Source organism: Indicator indicator, chromosome 4 (assembly GCF_027791375.1).
Source record: "Indicator indicator isolate 239-I01 chromosome 4, UM_Iind_1.1, whole genome shotgun sequence".
Lineage (NCBI taxonomy): Eukaryota > Metazoa > Chordata > Aves > Piciformes > Indicatoridae > Indicator > Indicator indicator.
In genome coordinates, this window is record NC_072013.1 from 7,418,160 (window position 1) to 7,444,730 (window position 26,571).

General features: G+C 40.2%; 1 protein-coding gene across 3 annotated transcripts in view; it reads right to left on the bottom strand.

Annotated features, from left to right (window-relative positions):
- DPF3 (double PHD fingers 3) overlaps nt 1-26,571 on the bottom strand; it is a 94,852-nt gene that overhangs the window by 14,275 nt on the left and 54,006 nt on the right. For 2 of the 3 annotated variants that reach the window (XM_054400162.1, XM_054400161.1), the window contains one exon: nt 17,729-17,857. In XM_054400162.1, coding sequence (XP_054256137.1) covers nt 17,729-17,857 — 129 coding nt within the window. Of the gene's footprint in view, nt 1-14,691; nt 14,889-17,728; nt 17,858-26,571 lie in introns of those variants that run through there. The other variant, XM_054400164.1, reaches the window with a different exon arrangement.

A 26,571-nucleotide genomic window follows, 5' to 3' on the forward strand; every position in this document is an offset into this window, starting at 1 on the left:
TCAGCTTTCATTTTGGAGCAATACCTTGCTTCAAAAGTGAGCTTGAAGGAATTCTTTTTAAGAGAGGGAAAAAGTCCTCACAATTTAAATGTTTCATTCAAGTCTGCACACACTTGGCAGTGGGAAAGAGTCATTTCATTGAGAAAAAGAGAACAGATTTCATTTCAAATCAAACCAAAATCTTTTCTCCTCACCATGGTACTTTTCGGCTCAGTTTTTGACCAATTATCCAACAAAACACTGCCAGAGACACCAAAACAGTAGGACTTTTTTGGTTTGGGTGGTGGTTTTTTTTTTTTTTTCCTCACTGGAAAAACACTAGATTAAAGCCACAATCTGATTTCTTAGAGCTCATCAAACCATGTACCCCATATCAGCCAAATCAAGGTGCAGGCCACTTGTTAACCTGTAGCAAGTGAGTAACGTTGCTTTAACCTACACAACTAATGCTTAATTGGCAGTAAATATCATATCAGACTACACAAGAAATGAGCTAGTTCCACAGCACTGGACACAAATGTCCCTCATTAAATAGTTCACTTAGTCCTGCTACTTTTCAGCACTAAAGGAGCTGCTTAAGAGTGCCTATACAAAGGGAGAATATTATTGTATTTAATGCCAGAAAATTATCTTCCCCACTACTGTGGGGATTTGTGAGTGTTCCAACACTGCTCTTACCTGGCTGCTACATTGGCTAGAGGGACTGTTGTTCAGTGACTCTATTAATGGCAAAGAGGTTGGAAAGTCTTCTCTTGCAGGTTGATTTGACCAGGTTCTGGGCACTCCAACTCCTCTCACCTTTAACAGCTGTTGAGAGTGCTCATCACCTGCAGCATTCACTGTTAGGTGTGATCTCATCACCCATGAGATGTTTGGCAAGTTTCAATGACAGCTGCTCTGAGCCTAATGGAGACCAACTCTTCAGGTAATGAGAGACCTGTAAATACACAGACAGTCACAGAGGAATCTAATGAATGCAGATGTTCTTAGGAAATTCTTCTCCCTTTTTTCCCTCAGATACCAAGTACTTGTAAAATTTCAACCTTAATGGAAGTGAGGTCAGGGTCTTGGAGAGCTAATTAATGAAGAGGATGGCTTGTTCTTACAAAGGGAATGAAGTTTCCTAACCCAGGGAAGGTGCTTTTTCCCCAGCTGAAAGAATACATTGTATTTGGACCATCTGGATATCTGAAGAGTACAGAGCAATCAGAATTCAAATTCAAGAGTTTGTGAATACTTTAAAATTGTCCTAAGCCTCCAGGCTGATGGATGTATTCAGAGACACAGTTGGGATGGAATGACCTAAGAGCTGGAGCCTGTTCTTTAAGAAGCCCAAGACCAGATATCCCAGTAATGGATGAGACTTTGGAGCCAAGATCCAGCTACAGAATCCACTGCTCTATAAGTTGTTGAGCGTGAAGAAAAGGAAGGAAAGACTTTAGTGCTGTTTAACACATTGAAGCCACTCCCAGCAGAGCACTGATATGAAGCAATTATGATTTGTACCAGCAAAGGAACATCCATTTCTCAAACATTGGCTTAAAACTACTCCATGTAAACTCCACTGTGCAAGTGCTACAGGAGCTTGAAAGCTATGTCTTACTGGCTACCTGACACTAAATTAAAAGCACCCCTTCAGTGACAGCTTTGAACTATTTCCCAATGACTTCCTCTCACCTTAGAGAGTTGGCCTCAATACTGACTCCTGAAATCAGCATATGCAGAAGTGAATGCCTGTTGGCTAATGAAAGCACTTCAAATCAGGAAGCTATGCTTTCAGCGATCCTTGACAAAACTCTTTCCAGCATTATTTAAAATCTAATCTGTTTCATAAAAGAAGGCTGTTCATTCTTTTCCTGCAGTCCACAATAAAGCCAAGACACTAATAACAAAGACTGGAGAAGCATAACATGAAGGGGCTTCAGTTCAAAGGAAAAATGATGCCTAGCACCTGTGCAAACCTAGAAATAGACTAGAAAGTCTTCTTGAGAATTAGTTCTGGTAGATGAACAGCACCAAGAAATGAAACTCCACAAGAAATCACTCAGCATAAGATGCTGAAGGAAGCTAAATCTGTTCCTCCTCATAGATGCCATCCACCAGCTGAGACCTCAAAGGAATACCCTTCTGCAAGCTCACCTGATGCCTCTCAGCCAGGCAGCAGTAGCTCCAAGAGCTTCAGCCCACAGCCCAGCTTCAGTGTTCAAAGCCTTTCGCATGGCAGTGCCATAGTTGGTTTGTAGGCCACTCAGAGCTACCACAGCCATCTTAGACAACATTAAACAAAACCATTTCTAATTACATCCTGGATGGCAATATTAGCCACAACACTGTGCTCCAGAAGTCTGTGTTTTCTTAGAAGTAAATGCCATCCTTCTCCCATCATGGTGCATACACCATGGAATCATGAATTACAGGCTGCAAGGACAAAATGTCAACAAGTAACAGATGATACAGTAAAAGTTTCCAACACGCACAGCAAGAGCATTTGTTGAAACAGCAAAAAATGCAGTCAGGTCTTGAAAATACACTGGTGAAATTGAGATGCCACAGATGGATGGTTCTCCTCTTAAGTCACTGCAATCAAAGACAGGACTAAACTGTGGCAAAGGTCCAGCTTTCGTGCAGCAAAGGAAGTACAGTTTTACAATCATTTCCAAGGAGCAATGGAGAGCTTAAACACATCAAGCCCCAATTTGGATAAGCCCAGCCAAGGTAAGGGGTACAGTCACTGATTTGGTAGTAGCTTTACGTAGCTGACATCCTACTAGGCCATCTTCAACAGTAAGGAAGGAACAGGCTACAGAGAAGTTGTGTCCTTGTCAGTGAGCACTGAAAGCTTTGTTTTAGAAAAAGAATTGTGGGTTTTTTTATCATTTATAGGCTGTTTAATCTGATTGCAAGTAGGGCTCACAGCTACAGAATGCAAATTTAACCACCTTTTTTTTTTTTCCTGATCTCAAGCAAAAGTTTGGAATAAATTTAAACCAGTGCAATATATTCTAATTCAGGTCAAAGCAAAGAAGTCAATGCCATTTTCAGCCCACCCAGAGAACTTGGAATTCTAGCCCTCAGCTTTGCCAGCCTTCAGCTCAGTCTCAGCCCAGGCAAACCTGACTTTGAGGCATCCATTAGCTGCCACAATGCTGACAAACATTTTTACTCCCTCCTCCTACCACATGTGACTCTCGCCAGCAAGAACCCTTCTCCAGGCACAAAAATAAGATACCTTCCTTGCCAGCATACCAACTTGAATCTCCTCCAGATAATTTCTGCAGAATTAAAACTTTCCTTTAGAACATTTCTGTTCCAAGTTTGTGGCTAAAGACCCAAAACAACCAACCAAACAAATATTCAACAACAACAAAAATGGCACAAAAATGTTCAGAATAACAGGACTTATGTGGGGCTGTTCTCTGAAGTCTGACAGTCTGTAACAATGCTCTGCTGTGGTGGGAAGGATCCCATTCATCTAAATAGAGTGTTGAAAGGCATCCATGAAGGCCAATTTCAACTTGCACTTTCACTCCTGGTTACCTTAGCAGAAATGTCTAACTCTGCCCCTGCATCCGTCATGCTGGGGACAATGAAAATGACAATTGAGGTAGAGTGGGAGATGACCTATTGAACTGGAAAAGTGAACTGATGCCACAAACGGTTTCCTTCCTTCCTTTCTTCAACTTCCCTTTCTTTGATTTGTCAGCATTCAGCTTTGCCCTCGGTCCAACCTCTATCTGTGTCTCTCCATCCTATGCAGCACAGCAGAAGGCTCAGGAAGAGCTAGGAGGAGAACAACAAAAGCCGCAATGGCCAGGGGCTCAGGATCTGTCATTAACACACCCTCTCTCCGCTTTGGTGCAGAAAATTACTTGCCCCCTGTGAAATGCCTGTGGAAAAGTAGTTTTGTAGGCCTTCAACTCAGATTATTGTAAGAATATCTGAGCACAAGTTACAGAAATGAGATGAGAACTTGCTAGGAGGGGCTTTAAAACCAGTAATCCTATCCCCAGTACATGCTCTAAGGACAGCATCATAGCCACCTTCCCTGAACAGTTGAGAAAGATGCTTAGCATCTTACCCCACCTTTTCAGCTGCCTCTGATCTCCACTGCTCAACAGGTGAAAAGTAAGGAAAGATCTTTTAGCCACAGAACTGAGGACAACCCAGTAAGGAGTCCATGAGCTGTTCTATCAGATCCCAAAAAGGTTTCGAAGAGCTACAGTGAGGGAGGACAGCAAAGGCTGAAACTGCCTTTTGATTTCCTCCTTCCTCCAATGGTCAAAGGCTTTGCACAGGTAAAGATAAAGTCTGAAGGAAAGTAGTGAAGTTTTCAGATCATATTCACCTGAAGAAAGAGTGAAGAAACAAAACACTAATGGAAATTAAAATTATACATCTGAAAAATAAAACTTTGTAGGGAAAGGCTATGAAAATGACCAAGAATAGTTAATCCTAATCCTCTGCTGCAACAACACATTCTGCCACATACAACTGTTAAAAATCAGCCAGAGAGGAGCCCGTCCATACAAGATGGTATGATTCCTCTATTGACGGATTTTGGAGATGTTCTCTAGGACCCATTTGCCATTTCACTACTCTGAAAGATCTATATACTCATCAGAAGATCTTGTAAAAACTACACATCAGCTGCTATTTTTGCAAGCAGCTGCCAAAGTAAAAAGGGCCATCTATAGCCTCTACTGGGAGCAGAGAAATTGATGGGAAGGCAGAGGAAAACAACAGAGCTTCATAAAAATTATAGCAGGCCTGTTAGAGAAGAGGACACACAGAGGTTCCTAGATAGATGACATCTGATCTGAAACAGTATCTCCTCTTTTTCTTTCCATCTTTTACAACCATACAACTAATCTAACATGTGTAAAGGGAAAGGAAGGGTTCATGCCTGCACTGTGAAATGCAACAAAGGGAACAACTGTTTCCAGTTACTTGAGTGACTGGATTAGAAATAGCATATGCATGGTTAGGACTCCTTAAAGCAATGCCACTAAAATCTATACAAAAAGCTCTCACATAATTTAGACTCCACTAATTAGCTAATTTAGACTGACTCTAAATTAACTTAATGTAACTATTAATCTCACTGAGAATGTTATTAAAATACAAGCACATTTGGGAAGATCTTCTATTATCACCAAATGACAGGAAACATTCTTAAAATGAGTCCTACACAAAAGCAATATTTTACTTCCTGCCTACCTTCACTACAGCAAGCAAGTAGTCCAGTGAATGGGGAAGAGAAAATGGAAGTGAAAAAGGAAGAGAAATCTTGGTTAACGTCATGCCTTATTAAGAAATACAAAACAAAATCCAGGGACAAAAGTAATCATTTACAAAATGGAAAAGGGAAGCAAAATCAATAAAGGAGGAAGTTTTATTTTATGCTTCAAATAGAGCATTATAAACAATGGAGAGCTTAGAAAAGTATATGTACAAGTACGTTATTCAACAATGTCTTTTTAAATGAAGATTATTTGCACTAAAAAAGACTTTGTGGAATTGGTCTGATAAAATAATATTTACAGAGAAATATACAATAGGGATGTTGAAAGCAGAACTTTTATTTGGAAGGAATATTACACAAACTGAACACAGACCCTACAGTTTGCAAATCTTCATCTCAGTTGTGCGTCTTGTTATATTCCAATGAAATAAAATTTGATTTCTTCTTTTCTCTAGAGGCAGTTCACCAGTGCAAGTTTAGAAACCAGCAAAATGAACAAAACCAAATTATCCTGCTACAGAGACCAATAAGGATATAAATTTTGTCATTTAATTTAACAGGAGCAGGACCCAGGCCGACCAGACATTTCACGTTGTTATTTTTTCCCCTATGTGTTAATCTGGGAAGAAGCAGTAGAAGGGTAAGGGAGAAGAGGTCCAAGTCTGCTGCTGCTGACACATAGAAAGCTCTCAACGAGGTGAATTTGAGGTTTACATGTGCAAGAAACACAACACAGGACCAGGTCGTCTGGCAGCTTCACCTAGTCAATATCCACTCTCTGTACACATAGCTTTTTTCACTCCAAAAGCCAACAAAAGCCACATTAACAAAACCATTTTTTTCTATATATGCTCTAGGTCTAGATCCTGGGTCTACACCATTAGGTACCATCTGGCACTCCTGTTACAGAGAAGCTAATCTCAGAGCCAAGTCCAATACATTTCTCCCAGGACACAAGGCTATCCTGCATCCCTACTAGACAGTATCACACATGACAGAGAACAGTCCTGCACTATCCACTGTGAGCAGATTTGGCAGCCAACAAAACCCTCCAGCGCTTGTACAAAACAGAACATCTGATTTCACTGAGAAGACATCTAACAACTTAGAATTTGGGGGGGAACGTCCCTCACTGCTGCCACGTACAACAGTTTAGGACATTAGCTGTGGGAACTCACATTCTTCTCCTGCTGAGTAACCCCCTGTTGTTTACTGCTGACATGCAGGTGCACCTGTATGCTTTCCAAAGTTCACTACCACTTAAGAATGAGCTGAAGTACACAAGGTTTCTACACATAGCATTATCCTTGACTCCCACAGGAAGCTCCATGCCAACAGCACTTGAACATTTACATATTTCCCTTACAACCAACTCACAATCAGCTGTGGAGTTACCAAGCAAACAAAACAAAACAAAACAACCAAAAACAAAACCCCACAATATTAAAATTAACAGAGTTGTTTCCCTTTTTTAAAACCCCTCTTTCTGTAGAAGTATTTCACAGAGTTGCTCAAGAGCAAACCTCTTGTACTGTGCAGAAGAGACACATCAATCCTATTGGGAGGAGACAGTCCTTTGAACAGGACACAAAATCTGGTAACAAAACAGTCCAGTCACTGAGCCTTGTCTTTGCTATTCCAACAGTTTTTGTTCAGATTTGTGCCTAACACAGTACAGCAATGTAAGTTTTAAGCATCTAACAGGATAATATTATTAAGGAGAAAGTAAACCAGAACAATCTTCACTTACCACATCCAATTTGCAAAAAACAAAGATACCCAGCACATGTATGAATGGCTTCTTTAAAGTAAGAGAGAGAGCAGAGTTGATCTTTATTTTCATTATTTAAAAAAAGTTTTCTCCTTAAAGTAAATATTCAGTCTTTATTTTACATTAAGTGCTTTTTAAAATTTCGCGTCTTCACAAAATTGCATTTAAAATCTGAAGTAAAATGTATTTTGAACAAAAATACTGTGTGCAACTTTAGCACTTCTTTTCTCTCTTAAATATCGAAATAAATAAAATAGTTAAGTCTCTTTTTTCAGTTTGTTTGTTTTCAGTCAGTTCTACTGCAGATCAATTCCAGTTTGACCTGGGTTTATACACACGCTTAAAAGAAAGTGAAATCAAGACTTTAAAAAAACTTCTTTGTATTGCACCAGCTTAGGGCATCCCCAGAACTTCTCTCCACAGTTGGCAGCCACAGTCCAGGCTCCTGTGTCAGATGAAACATGGGTAGAGAAGAGTCAGGGCAAGGAGAGAAGTATCAAAGTATCCTGGTTTCTCTCAAACTTCTTCTGAAATGTCTTGCTTGAAGGATGCTGGAGTCCACAAGGGCAGGGCTGACTGCAGAGGGAAAGGCAATAGAAAGTAAAACTAAACAAACTCAGACAACGAAAGCAAGTGTTCAGAAAAAAAATCAGAAGCAGCACAAACTAACCTTCTGACATAGTGTGCATTCTAGTCCTTTGAAAATACAGCTCAACAGACTCAGCTGACCAAGGGAGCCATGAGCGAATACAAAGCTAATGGGATATGAAGGAGCATATCCAAAAGAAAGGCACCAAACGCTGTCAGTCTTTTTTACTGTGAACATCATTAAATCATCTTCATCACACAGCTTAGCTAGCTGTCTCTTCACTGGAGATTAAGACCTTTGCTTATGAAATCCTGCTCTGATTACCTTGCTATATTACTAATTGTTTGTACAGAGACACAAGTGTATGCAGTGCTGCACAGAAGATTTTTAGAAGTACAAACAATGCATGTAGAGTGGCAGCAATGTGGTAACTTCTGGAAATAAAGGAAACTGCCTTTTACATTGCACTTAATCCATGAATTAGCTAAATTACATATTTCTAAGTTCCACAGTAGTATTAGATAGCCAATAAATTAATCTCTTTATTTCCAGAAAATGCAAGTGCATCTCCGTATGTCTTCCCCAAACCTCTCTTACTAGTTCTGGACAATATGAAGATCCAAAATCCTAGAAGCTACCAATGACCAAAAGAACAGCTCCAAGCTATGAACTGGCAGCATACCCTTAACAGGGCTATCAGAACTTAAACCTGCAGCAGATAGGTTTGTTTTTTTCCTAAATGCTATTGCAATTTGTCTGCTCTGAAACTGGCAATGTAACACTCAGGAAAATACAGACGGGGACATGAAAATAGTTCCGACCTGATTTCAGTATTTCATAGTATTTACAAGGGTTGGGTTTTTTTCAGCCCTGGTAGATATCTGGCAAAGAGAACAAAGGCTGGTTGGGTTTATTGTAATGGCTCAGTCACCAAAAATTCAGCCTGGCTACATTCCTGCACTGTGAGGGTTTGTCAAAACAACCCCATGCCAGCACGAACATATGCATGTGCCTCATGCTACTCATGGCTACAAATTGTATATAAATAAGAAAAAATCATGAAGAACAAGAAATGGGTGTTTATTGGAAACATCTACATGTTTCAGCACAAAACACAGTGGGAATATTCTGCAGTTTTAATAACGATGACTCCCAGTGGGGTCAACCCAATGTTTGCTTGAGGAACTGGTTCAGTACAACTGCTTGCCACAGGGAAGAGGCAAATCACACGAGGAGCCAGGCTTTGCAAGCTCCATAGTTTGATGCTATTTGAATTATAGTTTTAGGGCCCATCTCAAAATATTACTATAAGAATTAACCAAAGAAAGGCAAAGCAGGCAGAAGAGAACGCAAGTACACTCTGGACTCAGCAACTCTGGTGAAGTTCTCATCTGCTCCATGCATCAGCAGGCAGCAAACTGAGTCTCTGTCTTCAATCAAGAGCCTGAGCTGAGGTCTGTAAAATGGCAAACTGGAACTCAAAAATGAATAACGAATGTAAAAGCTCAAAGGCAAAACAATGCGGGGAGGGGACTCTAATGACATTCTGCTGAAACAAATGGCCATCTCAGAGCTTGTCTGCACCATACTAGCAAGCATATTAAGTGAGGTTTCATCCAATAAAAGCAATAGCTAAGAAAGCCCAGTGCTAATCCTTCTGAAGCCAGTGGCAAAGTTCTCTCTGGACCTTGTTTCAGCAGGCTCAGCTCATCATTTATGACCTTACCACAGATGTACAATGTTATTCCAAGCACCATTTCATATCCAACCCACAAAACTGAGGGGTGCCTGGGTGGAGGGAAGAGATGCAAAGTGAAGCAAAATGGATTTCAGTTCCATTCTTGTTCTGCCACGTGCCTCATGGCCTCCCTTTACTTTTTATCTTTTATGCCAAAACCTTGCTTTTTCTTAAAATTTTCCAAACGCATATTATCATGGTTAAAATTTTGTACTCTTTTTATGAAAGAGCTGAAATCTGTCCCTGCTAAAATGTTAATCAGTTAAGGGCCACACAAAGGAAAGTGCTAATGATGAGAGCACACTCTACATAACCTTTCTTTCTACTAATCCACTGCTCAAGCAGCACGTCACTTCCTTACTTCTCTTGCTTCCATCCATGAATCAGAATTTGCAGAGGATGGCTCAGGACATTGTGTGTCTTTTCTAAGATCCTTTAGTATGAAGCAGTAGAGAGGTGCCTAAGGAGACAGCTCACATAAATAAACACAGAAAAAGCCTGAATTTAGGGCCTGAAATGAAATGCCCCTTTGTTCACATTTCACAACAGAGCAGTTTAATTTTGGTACATGGGTTGTGTGGGAGCATACAAGGGCATGGAGGGATAGAACAAGGAGTAATGGCTTTATACTGAAAGAGGGTTGATTTAGTTTAGATACAAAAAAAGAAATTCTTTTCGCTGACGGTGGTGAGGTGCTGGAACAGGTTGCCAAGAGAGGTTGTGGATACCCACTCTGTGGAAGTGTTCAAGGCCAGATTGGATGGGACTTTAAGCAGCCTGGTCTAGTGAAGATGTCCCTGACCATAGCAGGAACGTGGAACTAGATGATCTTTAAGGTCCCTGTCAGCCCAAACCATTCTACAGTTCTGATATGTTTCAGGAGAATCATGGGACAGCCTTGTGTTAACTTTCCTCTAATAAGAAGGATATATTTGGAGGAGGACTGGAAGAGCCAGGCTTAGGATAGGTGAAGGACTGCACCTTCAAAGATCTTCTCATGAAGCTCAGAACAGCAGGTCTCATTGAACTGCTGAAAATCACTGGGGAATACAGAGCATCACATTCCTTTCTGATGTCAAAGATGACTGTATTTTTATAGGTACAACCTAGAATCACACTGAAAACTCTCTTTATGCTTTCCACTTTTGATTTGGGACTTGTGTCTTTGAAGAAATAATTGACACTGTTCAGTTTTCTCCTTTTTGACCTGGCTATGCTAGTGTCAAGTTCCTTTTTTTTTTTTCTTCATTTCACTTACAAAATTTTCTCCCACACATTAACGTTGTCATCTTCCTCTCCTCCACCTGAAAGGGTGTCATGTTTCCTTTGGTTTCATCTTTAACTTATGAACCACCAACCTCCTTTCCCTATTTCCAGTCTTCTCTCGAGTCTTTACTCCAGCAGTACCTGCCCTGAGAACATTTCATTTCCATATCGACACTCCATTCAATATTCACAGTTAACACTACTTTAAAACCTAACTTTAACAAGTACTCTTTTAGCTTCCATCTCTACATCTTAATTTCCTTGCTATGATCAATGCCTTTTTCTATCATCAGTACCACAATGCTCAGCCTGCTGGACCAAACTCATGTTGGTTATCTCAATCTAATAAGACATCTTGAGTAATTCAAGGACTACTCCACTTTCTATAATTGTGAATTTATTTTACCTTTCTTCCTCACTCAGTACTAGATTGAATCAGTGACTGCCCATATATACATTAGTGGTGTAAGGAACAGTGATAGATATTTTCCTGTGCTGTCTGTAATAAATGTCAGCTGGCAATTTTTATGCACTCTGTGAGCTGTTGTGGCTTCTTTCTTGAGGGTACTGCACTACTTGGTTGTCACAAAGATGGGTGGTTAGGATGCAAAAAGGATTAAACCGTATGCATTGTTATAGTAACTGCAAATCAAGACTCAATGAATTACGAACATCTGATTCTTGTTTGTATTCCAGAAGAGCCCAGAACGTGTTAGGCATGGTTCACAAAAGACAATGGTAAAGACTCTGCTTGGAAAAAATTATGTTTAGAGTATGCCTGTTCCACAGTTGGTGCTGTGAGTGGAGTTCTTCAGAAAGACATACCTGGGTAGGTTTCAGCTAGCTAGCTCAGCACAGCAGCATGGAGCTCAGGATGGGCTGCAACATCATGCAAGAAGCTGCGTAAATATAGTACTTAGTAAATGCTGAGCTCTGTGCTGCCATCACCAGTGGCAGGTGGCTGGTTCCAATTGTGTCAAGCCTACAACTTGGCAGGAAAAAGTAGACAAGTGAAAACTGAGCTTTCTTCAAGTCCTTGATAATTCAAGTCTCCACTACTCCTGTGAGCCTTTCCTCATCAAAGTATACTCTAATTGTAATTTTAAGGAATGCTGGATAAGATGTAAACTCTTTTCTTAACCTGTGTGACAAGACTGATACATAGATAGAAAAAGATGCAAGATAGATGCAAGAGATCACATTTGTTTACTATGGATTTGGCACATTTCTATGTACTCGCTCCCTTCCTATTTTCCCTGTTGTCCATATGGGCATGTCACAGAGTAGCAAGAGAAAGTGAAAAAAAAAAATTAAGGTAGCAAATACAATGCTAATGCCACAAGTGTAAGTGCAGGGATTTAAGGGCAGGAGCAGCAAAAGAAACCAGTTTGAACTTAAATTTTAAAAATCTATAACATTTCAGGTTTGTGGTGTTTTTTTTAGAACTGAGAAGAACACTACTTCTAGACCAGATTCTGATCTCAGTTACATTGGCATAAATTCAGACAAAATCCACTGGACTTTACTGATATTACTCTTTGGTAACAGAAAGATCAATATGGAATAAGTGAGCCCACAGTACCTCACACAAGGGCTGAGTCCACCCATTCTTGGTTGGGAAGTGCCTTCCATCCTGACTTCTGTTGCTGTTTATTTTAATGTGTGCGTTACCTCTGTGTGTATGTGTCTGTGCACATACATTTCTGATATATTTTTACACACACATATATAAAATTATACAGATATGCAAACTAAGTCCTAACTCTTTCATAGAATTTGGAAAAGCAGATGCCTGAATGCCTGTCTCATTCCTGGAAACCAATGAAACTTTGGGGTTTTGGCAAATACAGAAGAGTAGCAAAAGACTTTAAATGTATTTTGCTTTATTTCAGAGGAAAAAGGACTGGTTGTGGAAGGACTGAATGCTTTTATCCAAGTACTGCATCAGGTCAAAATACTGTTGATTTGATACTTGATTGATTATAATACACCAACGGGCACAGAACAGCAAAAGGAAAGTACTATTAGCACAGGGAAATCTTAAACAGGACTTTCTCCTGGCAGGTGTGCATGGCTCTGGCACATGCTGTCCTACAGTATAAACACACAAAGGTATTTTATGATGGTTTGTAGCACCACTCTGAAGGCAGATTAGTGTAATCTAGACATCAGCTCTAATGTATCCTGGATTTATGCCTGTGTAGTGAAAAGAAAAATCTGGCCACTGCTTATTCCATGCCTAAAGTAAATAATAAAATAATTAGAGACTTGATCTTTTCTCTCTTGTTTAAGGTTTATAAGGGAAAAAACATTGTCAGAGCTCTCACAGCCAGTTCTGTACTACCCCAGCAAAAGAACCAGAAGGAGTGGAATCCACTGGGATAGGCTTCATTCATACACTAGAACTATATATATCCAAAGTCTTCATTGCCAGGCTGAGGATTTTATTCTAGTATCAAAACCACACACCTTCAGTTTAAGGATTAGGTACTCTCCAGGTAAACATCTATTTTGCCTCTGATTTAAATGAGATTCTGATTTCACTCTCTTTGGCATTACATACACCAGTAAAAATATATCCTTAGAACCTAATCTTGCCCCTGCTCCAGGAAGATTTTTGCCTACATTAGGACAGCAACGTGTAGCCTACACACTGACTCCTTTTGAATCACTCCTGACTGTACACGAGGCTGGATCCTGCTCCCACGAAACTTCCATTAGCTTCACCAGGGGTGTGGATGTGGCGCATAGTCATAACACAATTTAATCCATGGGACTTACTCCCACAACAAAGCTCAGTCAAGGGTCTGTTGAATATCCAGGGCACAGAGGTTTCACCATTGAGTGAAAGACATTTCATCTCAGACATACCTTTCAAATCCTGCTGCGTGTTTTCTCCTTTCTGGGAAAATCGCTGGGAAGGGAGTCACTCTCTTCTCCATTGCCCTTGGAACTTTAATGAGTATTGCTTTGGTTTATTTCAAGAGAAGCTATTGAAAAACAGTGTCTCACAAGACACTACATAGAGAAAAAAATGGGCGACACAGGAAAAAAAATGCTGTGAATTAAAATTTAAAAATTGAAAGAAAAGTATAGGTGAGGTATTTCTCCATAGAATTTCTTCAATAATTCTGCTGCTCCATCTGTTTTGTCTTTCACGTCTATGAATTCCCATTCATATTCCATCCCTACTCTTGGAAATTGCTGTCCATGAAGTGAAGGAAAAGGGGAAAAAAAAAAAGAAGAAAAAAAAAAGGTAGAACGGAGTGAGGAAGACATGGAGGGGTGCAAGTAGGAAGAAATCTATTGAGTGTAAAGGTACCCAAAGGAAGGATGGAAGTGTGTTCCCCAAGGTCACGGTCTTCGATGGTGCTGCTTGTATTGTCAGGTTGTTAAAGACAAGCGTAGCAGGTGTACAAGAAAAGTCAAACTCCACATGCTACAGTAAATAAGTGCAAATTCTCAAAAAGTAGAAGCCATCACATCAAGGGTTTCTTTGTCCTCCTATAGAGTCCACCCACAGTGGTTCTCCAGAAACAGTTCTATAATCAAGTAGACATCCATTGCTTTTGTGTGTGTGTGTGTAGTTTTTTTTTTAATTTTTATTTAAAAAGTAGTTTTTCTAATAATATATAGAATATATAAATAATAATAATTAAAAAAAAACTACTTGGGTTTGCTCTCTGTTCTCCAACCCATCTGTATTTTTTGTAGTTTGCTGATATATATATTAAAAGACAAGAAAATCAACTCTGCTCACTATTAAAAAAAAATAGTAAATCCACCTTTATATTTCCAGAGAGAAAGAGAAGGGAAGGAGGTGGGAGAAAAACAAATTAAAATGAACAAAAAAACCCAACAAAACCAAAAAACCACAGGAAAATCAAAACCTTCTGTCTCTTCAAAGTAGTTTGCAAGAGCTTTAAACACTTGTGCTTTCAGTGTACACCCCACAGGAGAACCAACAACAACAAAAAAAAACCCCAAATCCCAAGGACCTAAAATTAGAAAAAGAAAAAGGTAATAATAATCCTAGTAGTAAAAAGGACAGCAAATTGCTCAGTTTGTGTGTCTTTTTAGTTATTTTAGCAGCCACCCTTTTTGTCTGCAGAGGGAGAGCTGCCACCACAGCCACCTCCTCGGCTCAAGAGAGGCTCTTCTGCATCATCCTCGTCAAAGCCATGAAAGGTCGAGGTGTCGCTTTCTGACGTGGAACCGAACAAGTCCTCCGTAGTGCGTGCTGGCGCTGCTTCGTCCTTCCTGCCTTCTCTTCCCAAATGAGCTGACATGTATGATGAATATATCAGCACATGGGTTAAGCAACAGGCATCATCATCATAATTTTGTTAATCATCATTATTATTAAACAATTTAGACTATCAAGCTTATAGGTGTGTGCTTTTGTGTGCCTGCGCACCTCAATAACATAGCTCAGTAGAACTGCAGTAAGAAAAACAAAAGAGGATCAGTTTCTCTTTCAAAGAAAAATAATCTACAAACAACACAAGTGCCCACAGCTATGGCAGCGAAAGGGTTAATCATGGTTTCCTCTCTTCAAAAGACATTAAAATATTTCCTTGTGATTACTTAGATCAATTGTAAAAGATTTTTAGACCACGTAAGTAATTATGACACTATTAGCATTAAGTGCGATGACTATTCTTCAGACTGGCATCAGCTGTCACCAATACACTCCTACAGAAATGCAACCCACTAGATATTTCATCAACTTCAGGACTATGTTTTATCTCTGTCCTTCACCTGTTCCTGAAGAGTCAACTCTATAGACAAGATGAAATACACTTTGAAGACTAAGTGAATGTAACCTAAACAAATGCTTTCATTCCAATTTCATGGTGTCTCCTTCAAAAACAAAAATTCAACCAAAACAAATACAGTTCAACAACTAAAGCAACTAAGATGATAAGTGACCTGTCTTGGGGAGTGCTGAAAAGTTCAAACGTATGTGAGTTAATCCAACTTTCAACACAGAACAGAAATTTCTCCACACAGGACATCAGTAGCAGCAACAGTAACAACAAAAATACTTTTAAAATGAGAAGTTAAATACTGAAATCCGTGAAGCTGAGGTTTATTTTGCCCCTTGGTCAAACATGTTATGTGATTAATAGTATATCCTTCAAATTCCCTCTTCAGGAAAGGTAAAGATGATGTCTCTTGTGCCCCAGCAAAATAAAAGTCTGAGATTTTAGGGTATGGCTATTTTATTATTCAGAAACAGTAGTGTGATGTTAAGTAACCGACTGTTTGGTCTCCACTCCAGCTACAGGAATCAGCCATATAATAAGTACCCTGCATTGCCTGAGACACAAAAGATTAAATTCTGTTCACAAAAAGAAAATGGATATAACAAAATAAATGGCAGATGAAACACCTCGTAGCGATGTGGATTTTCTGACAATATCATTTCCATGAACCTCTCTTTCAATATAATGAAAATGTTCTCTGTTATCAGGAACGAGAAAGATGGCAGCCACCAAATAGGCTTCATTGTCTTAGTTTAAAGATTAGTGTGTGGTTGTACCTTAATCAGTTTCATCACACATCAGTCACAGCATTGCAGACCCCTATGAATGACCCAGGTAGGTCAGAATTTGTACAAGGATAGCATTTAATGGAACTGATTTTGCACAGTTTAGGTAACATGCTGATCTACTTGTTCCATCACACTAAGGAGTCAAGGTAATTAATGTATTTGTGTTACATTCAGACATAATCACCATAGAAATGTTTAAATAGCAAAAAATATGGATCCATCTCAATGTGCCATATCAGGACAATGCTGAAATGAGTTATATTGAACTATAACAATCAAGGGGGAGTGCAATGATCTTCCAAGATGGCACCACAGACCCCATGAGGTTCCTCCTTCAGTTATTAAGAAGCAAACACGTATATGCTAAAAGTACATGCATGCTCTTGGCTGCACTGCATTTGTAAGGATGTCCCTGGAGAAAACCAAAGGGTTGTCATCAGTCCTCTGATGACCAGTCAATATCACTTCAGAACATCTTCAGAGGTCAGAACAACTCCAGAAAGCAATTTGTCAGTGAGAGTCTATTCCTGCTCCCACTGAATGTGGTAGAAGGCTTACTATGATTTTCAGCAGGAGTAAAAAAAAAAGGCCATTCCCTTAGAACAAGAACACTCCACATAACATTTCAGCCATCACGCAACGGACATCTTTTAGTGACTACAGTACAGAAGGAGCAGCAGCAATACTGAATTTCCAGATCTCTTTGGCTTTCAGATTTCCATGTGATGCTCTTATCACCACTACGATCATCACTGACCAGCAATATTCACAACTGGAAACTCAGACCAAAGCTGGAATATGGAATTGTTAAAGGTCTCCCATTCCCTCTACCACCACCTTCATCTCCCACGCAAGCTATAAATAACTGCTCAGCTGGGATAAAATTTCCCCCCCCTCAAAAACAAAAGAAAGAACAAACTACAAAAACCAAACCAAACCAAACCAACCAACCAAAAAAAAAAAAACCAAACAGAGATAAAGACAACTCAGAATGGGAAAGACACAATTGTCTACATTAAAAAAAAAAAAAGAGAGAGAGAAGGGAAGAAAAAGGGAGAAATAAAACCCTTTTTAAACAAAATTAATGATAGTCATCTTGTAAGAGGATAATTCTTGACAGCTACCCCCATCCCTACCCTGTAATTTCCTCCCTCTTTCTTTTTTGGATGAAGAAATGCATGAAATGTGTAATCAATGGAAATGCTTGTCATGCAACTTTCATAAATCTTGTAAGTAATTTATAGTTGTAATTGCATTACTTGAAGACAGAGAGCATTCTTTAATATTGTCATAGGATTTTCTCCTTCCATTTCAAGAACTACTACATGTACCAAGGTTCACAGCAGCCAATACACACATTTATTCTGTATAAGACCCCATTAGCTTTAAAACGTGAATCTCACAACAGGTTGTCTGAATGAATATTTCCCACTCATCCTTTCTCACAAAACCGGACATCTATTCCCTCCCAAATGCACTGCCTTTCTTCAAAACCTTCAGAAGAAGCAAAAACTGAATCACACAAATGCCTTTGTACAAGCAAGATACAAGAAGGAGTCACCTACCAGAGCGCCCACAATCTGAGCACGATACAAGTTCCTCCGGCCGGCCACTTTTTTTGTTCATATTGGAGCCTCCGAGGCAGAAGTCACAGTAGTTGTTGGGAATGATGACCCCATCTGGTCCTTTCTGGGCTGCAGTTGGGTTAGAAATCAAGTTTACTTAAAGACCATTTCATTTGGACATTTCCCCCTTCTTCTTCATATGATGTTAACTTGGTGAGTTTGTAGGCCACAGTCTTCCCAAAATACTGTCAATCAGAACAATATAGAAACTGTATAAATCACCTCCCCATGAAGTACACCCTGTGTTGCATCTCTTTTGCCTGAAATGCACTTAATTTATAATGCTAATTGGGCTGGTCCCTCACAAGGCCCTGCTGCCAGAAATTCATTCCCCTGCCAGCTCGGGGACTTCATAACACACGGAAACAATCCCTAATGCAGACTCAGACCTACACTGTCAGTAAGCCAAGCCTAGTTTTTCACACAGCACTCCTAATCATAAGGCCAACATCCAACACAAACCAAACCAAACCAAAACAACCCAACAGCAGGAAGATGGGAGGATAGATACCCTACCTGGGCTTACTTCAAGCAGGGCGTTCTTAGTCAAAAAGTTGATTCAAATGCCCATGAATATTCACAAGCAAAGCCATTTGTTGGTGCTTCACCCAAGGGTTAAGCTACATGTTCCCTGCGAGGAGCAGGGAGGGGAGTAGTTCCAACACCCAGTGCCAGTGTAAAGGCTCAGCCTGGGGTTAAAAGAGTTAAAAACTCTTTCAGAGAGAAAAAGGGAAAGAAAAAAAAAAAAGGAAAAAGGAGGAAAGTTACATTATTATTTTCCAGATAGGAACAGTTGGAAAGGAACAGACACACAGTGGATCTTAAGTAGAAGAGGAGGCAGTTCCCCCTAGAAAGGAGAGAAGGGCAGAGGTCTTCTGCATTCCTCTTAGTTGAGCAGAACAGCAATGTGCTTTTTGTCCTCACTCACAACTGCCATTTTCCTCCTCTGCTCTTCAGAGAAGGAAAACTTCTTGTCGTTGTACACTTTTACTAGAAACTGGGGAAGGGAGAGCGGAGTGGAAGGAAGAATTGGTCTTCATGTTTCTCCTTTTTTAACTTAGAAATTCCAGTGGTATACCTGGCCTAAGCCTACCCCATGAACATTTCCACAAACTAGAAAATGAAGACCTTTAAACTGTACCATCTATATTTAATTATCTCTTTAATGCATGTTTTGTAACTTGCAGATTTTTAACAGATGCTTTGACAGCCTTTATTAATGGTCTTTTTGTCCACATCCAAATTTCCCCCAAAGAACAATGGCGTTCTTAAAGGGCTTCTGGTAGCAGTCCAAGACATACACTTAAAATTAAAATTTCCTCCAAGTTCAATCTGCTTTTCTGGTTTTGGTGTATCTAGTTATTCAGTTACTTCCAACTGTTGATTAGCTGAGCTTTTTGGAGATTAGTAACTGAAAGACTGCAGGTAAGGTGCAATTGAAAAAATTAAAATTAAAATCTATAAGGCTGCAAATACATCAGTATGTTCCTGCATGGTCACTGAGTCCCTAACACTATTTACTAAACAATGGACGTTGCTCTGAAATGGTCCTGGTTAGCAGATCGTCAGTTCTTCCAAAACCAGAGAGAATCTCCCAGCATTTGGTTAGCATTTTGCTTGTTAGCAGAAAGGCATTTAATATGTGCATGCAAGAGAAGCAAAATAAGAACAGGAACCAGGTGAAAGCCTAGTGCACCTGCTCATTTTAAGAGCGATAACAAAATGGTCATAAAGTTGCCACTTGTACATATTTTGTGTGTAAAAAGCAGATCTCCCTAGCAATTATTTTTCCCAGTGCAACCCCATTCTGAAAAAGCTGAGTAATTGCTTCTTTATATTGTGCTGCATCTACACACAGGCCATGTGCAATGCAGACTCAGCAGTCTCTGCATTCAGTGACCTTTTTTGTTTCTTTGTTCCTTAATATGTCATGTCACCTTTCACCCAAGTTTCTTGAAGTGTCTTAGAGATACTAAGATATTACTCCTAACCTTCAATGAGGTCAAAAGCCTTTTTTGCTATTGACTCTAACCAAAGTGTTGCTGAGCCCTAATTAAGTCTTGTGGTGAGGAGGCCACATTGCATTTTACAGCTGAAAGACTTGGAGGTAAAGTGATGGACTGGCTCACTCACAAACACTCAAGGATTCCATGGTGAGGCCACAAATGAAAACAAGCATTCAAGGTGCCAGCCATAGGGCTTGGGAAAGAGCTCCACTTCTACCACTGCTCAGAATGGTATAATTGATTTAATGCTCTATATATACTGACTTAATTTTTGCTATGCAACTTGTGACCCTAAGATTCACTGATGGTCAAAGTGGACAGGAGACCTTGTGGAAATATATACACTGCCCAATTCATCTGCAGTGTGTAGGTCAGGTGGAGGTACTCACTGACTGTGATAAAGCTGAAGGGATTCTCCTAGAGTACTGGCAAGAGAATAAGCATCACCTTTTTATTTTGTTTTCTCTTTTTCTTTCGATTTAATTTAATGTTTAATGTGAGTGCCTGTGTGCTCACTTATTGTTCATTGCTAAGACAAGGATCTGGATCAGTTGAATGCGACAGAAGTATCAGGCCTGAAAAATCATACACAGATGAGAAATTCATGGTGTTACATCAATGATGTATGTATCTCTAGAACCAAATAAACCACCCAATGTTATTCTCTTCAGTGCTTTTTTGTTCTTACAGGTGCAAAAACTAGAATCAAACCTGACTCATGCTTATTTTCTTGATCAGTACTGTACAGTGAATTAAGCCGCAGGCTAAATCACAGAAGGATTGAGAATAAAGAGATTTCCAGATGATAGTAGGCAGAGTTCTTACTTTCAAAGGGTTTTTGTGTATGTCCTTGGAGTTTTTAGTTCTATTTTACTGAAGTTCACAAATGATGAGGGAATTCAGAAACAAAGCAAAGACAGCAAGATATAACAGGCAATATTCATGGAAGGGTATCATGCACATAAAGCCCAACCCAAATCCCACCCCTTGATAAAATTAGTTACAAAAGTAAGTATGGGAATGGATTCACAAGTGAAAGTAATTAAATTACCAGAGGCTAATGTGTTGCCACTTTTCATCTGAGACATAGTCATTAACTAGCTATCCACTCATTTTGCACATGTTAATCACAAAGTAGAAGGTGCTAGCTTAGGCCAGACTACAGCTGAGCTAATGAGAACTCACTAGCAGTGAGCAGTCATTTGGATCAGGTGACTACAACCAAGGATTTTGTCCAAAAAATGTTCACCCACCCAGAATTAAAAACTGTTTTAAAGCAAAGGCTTGAAAAGTAACCATGGTCTTGTCTCAATTTACTCAAAACTTCTCTGATTTTCTTTTATATTACAAACTGCAGCAACAGATCAAAAGCTCTAAGGAGCTTTGAGAAGTACTGCCTGAGCTAAGGTGTGCTCATAGGGAATGTATTTGAATCAGCGCCCCTTGCCATTTCAACTTTCTAGTTCCATCAAAGGCTCTGTCTCCATCTACATCTGCCTCAAAATAAACAAGAGTATACAATTTTTTAAGATACGTTTAAAAATGGATTAAGGAGAAACACAGTTCAAATAATATTTTCTCCATACCTGAAAGCTGATTCATGAGAAGACAAGATGCAGACTGAGAATGAAGTCACAATATTTCCAAATAACTTTCATACATGCTTATTTTGAATGTTGTGGGTTGTTTTTTTTTTCTTAACCTAATCAAGTTACTTCCAGACTACACCACCTAGAATAAAGCTAAATAGAATAAATACCTACTTAAAATATGGCACCATCATTCACAGGAGCCTTCATGCAAAAATAAGCACTGTAAATTAAATAAATTCTATAATGTAAATTAAATAACTTATCTAGTGTATCACACAATGACTTTGTTCTGTAGACAAAATCTAAAAATATAAACAAATTGGCCAAAATTATATATCTAAAATAACTAATATGACTTCTTGATTTTGAAGGCAGGGGCTCTAAATGGAGTTCTAGTGCCCCAAGTAATCAAAAAATCTGGAAGTTATCTTCCTCATGGTTTCAGTTTAACAATGAAAGCAAGCTGCTTCTAGATAATTAACATCAAGAAATTGGGATTTTTCTCTTCTACATCACTTCCTGGAGTCACATGACTTAAGAATCTTGAATGGAAGGCAAGCTCAGAGGCAGCAAATATTGTCCCTGGGCTTTTTTAATCAGAAAACTCAGAATACAGCTATTTTAAATAGCTTTCCTTCAAAATGTGAACCTTAAATACATATAGACAAAATCCCAAATGCATAGAAACATATCATTTTTCAACTTTCTGATTTCTGAGTGAAGTTATTTTGATGATTTGGATCACAATCGTTAAAAATCAAGCTGGAACCAGTGCTTGAAAGGAAAACTGTTTCCTCTATTCCGTGGTACCAAACCACAGTCACATATGTTTCTTCAGCCTAACTATAGCTTGAGCTGTGCATCTAAGTTTGGTAGTAGGTTATCCTTATCTTTCATCCTATCACACGCTCCTGGAAAGGCAAGGGAGAATGAGGGGCCTTGCTGTTGGACTGGGGGGCTGTGCATCCTTTATTCAAACGATTACAGTGAATTGACTACAGTCAATTCATGTGCTCCTAAAGGGCTCGTTCCTAGCACATTTTGTCCTGCTCTTACCTGTTTCTTCTGGGCTTGATCCAAAACCAATAAAGGCCACTGGAGGTTTTCAATTCAATTCGAAAAGGCTTTGAATCAGGCCATTTAGCCTGTTTGCAACAAAAATCTGCGGAGCACAATAGAGACCACAGGAACCTGCGTGTAGACCTAAATCAAGTCAATGTACTCTGTGATGGAGGAAAAAGGGTGGATTTGCTTTTTTTCTTTCTTTTTTTTTTTTCGGTTGGTTTGTTTGGGGGGTGGGAGGGTTTAACCTGCAAGACTCTTGTCTGAAACAGGGACTCGGTTTTCCTTTCCGACTCCTCCCTTTTTCTCACTGAGTCCAATGTTTGGCTGCCTGTGCAACAAAATGCCAGCCAAGAGCCTGAGAGCCTGAACCCAGGGTTGTCAAGCCTCTTGGAGGACTTGATGAGATATTTTCCCAGCCTATAGCCAAAGTGCCCCCATGTGCCATCGCTTGGCCCCCGCCACCAGCACTTGTCCCTGGTAGGCCTGGCCTGTCTCCATGGCAACTGGAGCCCCCAGCCTGCCTCCGGCCTTGCCACCTGTTATTGTTTCATCTCTCAAGTGTGAGGAATTGGAACACTGTATAGGCAGGGTTTGTGCTAGAAATTACAACATGATAACTGAATTTTAAAAACGGTTTTAAGGGGAAGAGAAAAGAGAAGCAACACTTGGACAGTGGCTTTTGTTGAAGCAAGAGGAATGAGATGGCTGGCTGGCCAGGCACCCGCTTCTGCCCCAGTCATTGCTGGGGTGTAATTGCAATGGTGGGAATCAGTGGAGGTGTTTCTGTGCTTAGGGCTAGATCCTACCCTGGACAGTAAAAGAAAAATACACACATAATCCCTGGTGTGGTAAGGAACAGCCAAGTACAGCTGAAATGGGCACAAGGCTCTTGCTCTCTTACATGTATGCAGCCAGGCAGAGATGTGCACAGTCATTTCTGCAGCCTCCTTGCCACTGAACTAAGTGTGGGGTTTTTTTCACTGCAGTTTACCAGGAAAAAAAATCAAATCCAACTGAATGAGAGGAAACGGCCAGTCTCTCTGGGCTTGTTTACTCTGTCGGTAACACCAGCGATAAGCATGTTGGCTAACCCCAAGCTGGGAAGTATTGAAGCACTTGATACAGGCACCCTCTAGCAGGTCAGTAGCAACACATCTGAGTCAATGTGGCACAGTATTCAGCCAAGCAAGCTCTGAACTTGGGTGTAGCAGTGGGAAACAACTGCTGTTCTGTTCCCAGAGTAGAGCAAATCAGCCTGCACAGCCCAATGGGCCTCTGCTAGCTCAGACTCCCCATGCTGCATCCCCTGCACAGAACAGGCATGCCCTTTGCTGGCAGCCAGCTGGCTATGCTGCTGAGGGAGGTGCTGCTAACCACCCACTGAAAGTATTGCAGCTCTCCTAGTAACTGGATTTTGTCTCCTCTTTGAGTTAGTTGGTGCTGTAGGGACAGAAGAAGCTGTTGTCTTTGCACAGTTTCCATCAACTCTGACAGATTTGCCTTTCCTTACAGACCCTGCTCATGGAGAGGTATGGCCAAGCAGCACTACAAGCAGCAAAATTGCTACAAGAAGGGGATATATCCGTAGGAGCCAAATGAAGCCTGCGAATGTGAGGAAAGGAATAGCATTTGATATATCTTTTACAGGAATTGATAAGGTCTTGAAGTTGAACATCTAATGAATGAGCTGGGAGGTAGGCAGTTGGTGATACAGCTAGGAAAACATGACATCAACTGATCCAGTCTTGCAGAACTAGGGAGTCAGCACTGCTGTACCACAAGGCAGCACTTCACAGAAACGTCTGTGCACTGATCTTAGTGAGCCTTCTGCAGGAACACCTAAAGCATGGGCAAAAAATCTTACTGTTCACAATAGAGCGTTGTCCAGTGCCTCATGACAACAAGCAGGAGGAGATACAGACTAGAAAGTCAGACAAAAGAGTCTGCATGTTAAGATTCAGATTTCCTGATTTTGAGGGGTACCTCTACTGAGACTTGGCCTCTGTCCACTGAAATGCATCATTCTCATCAGCTCAGTGAACTCCAGGAGGGGTTATAGTGCTCAATATACAGCCCCACTGTGCAGCATCCCTCAATATTCAGTTATGAATGGCCAGTGTCATGAAATGGGTCTTTGTAATGTGTCGTAGGCATTGGAACCGGAAATTACTCACTGGAGGAGTGTGAGGAAGCAGAGCACCTACGTCCAAATTTAGTCTAAACTTTTGGGTTTTACTTCGTTCAAATTCTACACAGAGGAGAAAAAAAAAAAGCAAGGAGATAGTATGAAAGGAAAAAATTATGAATACATAAACAATACCATGCTGTCTCAAGAGCTGACACCATTGAAGCAACACATGGTTTTCAAAAACTAATGGTTTTGAAAACCATGTGTTTGGCAAACTAATTTTGCCAAAAACTACTGAGAAGCACTAGTTATGACTCTGTTCCATGAAAGCCGCATATGTCAGGTCCTAGCCAGGACATCAACAAAATTTCTTACAGCTCCAAATGAAACAAGAAGAAGTCTCCTGTAGGTCCCTGTATGTAGGATACAAATTTGAAATATTTCACTATTTCAAAACTCTAAACAACTGATCTATTTATTTCTTCAGCATCTCAAAACACAGACACAAAAGTCTGAGAAATGTACAGCTACAAACAGGATTGGAGAAGAAATCCTTATGCAGTTTCAAACTGTGCAATGGTTACTGTTTCTTTTAGTATTCTGACTCATTTTTCCTATGAAAACAAGCACTGAAAAAGAAAAAAACTAAACCAAACAGATTAAACTAATGAGAAGTCAGCTCAAGGTAATGTACATATTTTCACTGAAAAGGCACCTGCTGCAGGGTATCTTGTTGCAAGGTAGGCATTGATGCATCCTTGCATTCAGAAGCTCCCATCATGGCCCCAGCGAGGATCAGCACTGAGGCAGGGAAAAAGTAGGCCTGGTGCAGCTTTTCAAATTGATGCTGCTTGTGGAGAGGAACAAACAGCTCGTCTCCAACTGAGGGCCTGACTCTCGTCATTTATTCATGGCCAACCCCCTGCCTGGATGGAAATAAAAATGTTTCAAAGATGACTGTGTGGGGGAGCTGGAGGACAGCTTGGAGGCAAACTGAGGTTAGCACATTAATTTTTTATCTCTGGAGACCGGGTATCCAATTATGCTTAGAGTACACAAACAACTTTGGCTGGTCTCTCCAGTAGAGATTTATCCAGATCATAAAATCTGTGATGGAATGGGGCACAACAGGCTGATGCCATGAAGTATCATACACATGTGGCTTTACGGGTCAGATGCGCAAACCAGCAGGGTGACAGGAGAGCACAGGACTGCATCCTCATTAACTAAGTATATTGTAGGATGGACCAACCTGCACAGGGAAGCTAGGCCAGTGACAGCCTGCACAACGTACATTATTTTAGGATCTTCACTGGCCAAAGTGCTTGTGGGCTAAGATCTGTTCAGTTGCTGTTTACTGCACAGCTGCCCCTAGTCAGTGTTTCACACAGCAAAATACCACTGAAAATTCTACTTCAAAAGGGAGGAAGTTTTTCTCCATGTAGGCACACTATCCCATTCTCCCAGGAATTAAGGAATAGTGTTTATATTAGTACACTCATTCACAGACAGATTTCAATAGAAGTCTAAAGTAATTCCTGTATCAGAATTGTCTCAAAATTTGTGAGCACCAGCTGCCCCCAGAGCTGGCCTGTACCCATGGAGTGAGATGGAATAAAACAGCAGGTGTTCTGTGGCAGGCTTGGATGCACCCTGGGCTCACAAATCTCACGCTCTCAGTGCCAACAGTTGGAGGAAAAGCGAGAAGAAAAAAAGGCTGAGAATGGTGTTGGATCATTTCTTTTTACCAGAGGAGCTGGAGGAGGGGGAAGTTGACATTTCTAAGGGTTTTCTATAACTTTTTTTCCACAGTTCCATACTCAGGTAAAAAAAAAAAAATTAAAAATCAGAGAGTAAGTCAAAAATAAATGTGTGTGTATAGGCAGAGGCAAGACTAGCACTGAACCAGGGCTATTTATCTGTGTCAAAGGAGTGCATAAGACATACAAACAAAGCAAGTAAAGCTCAAAGACAGCACAGTCTGAGATATTT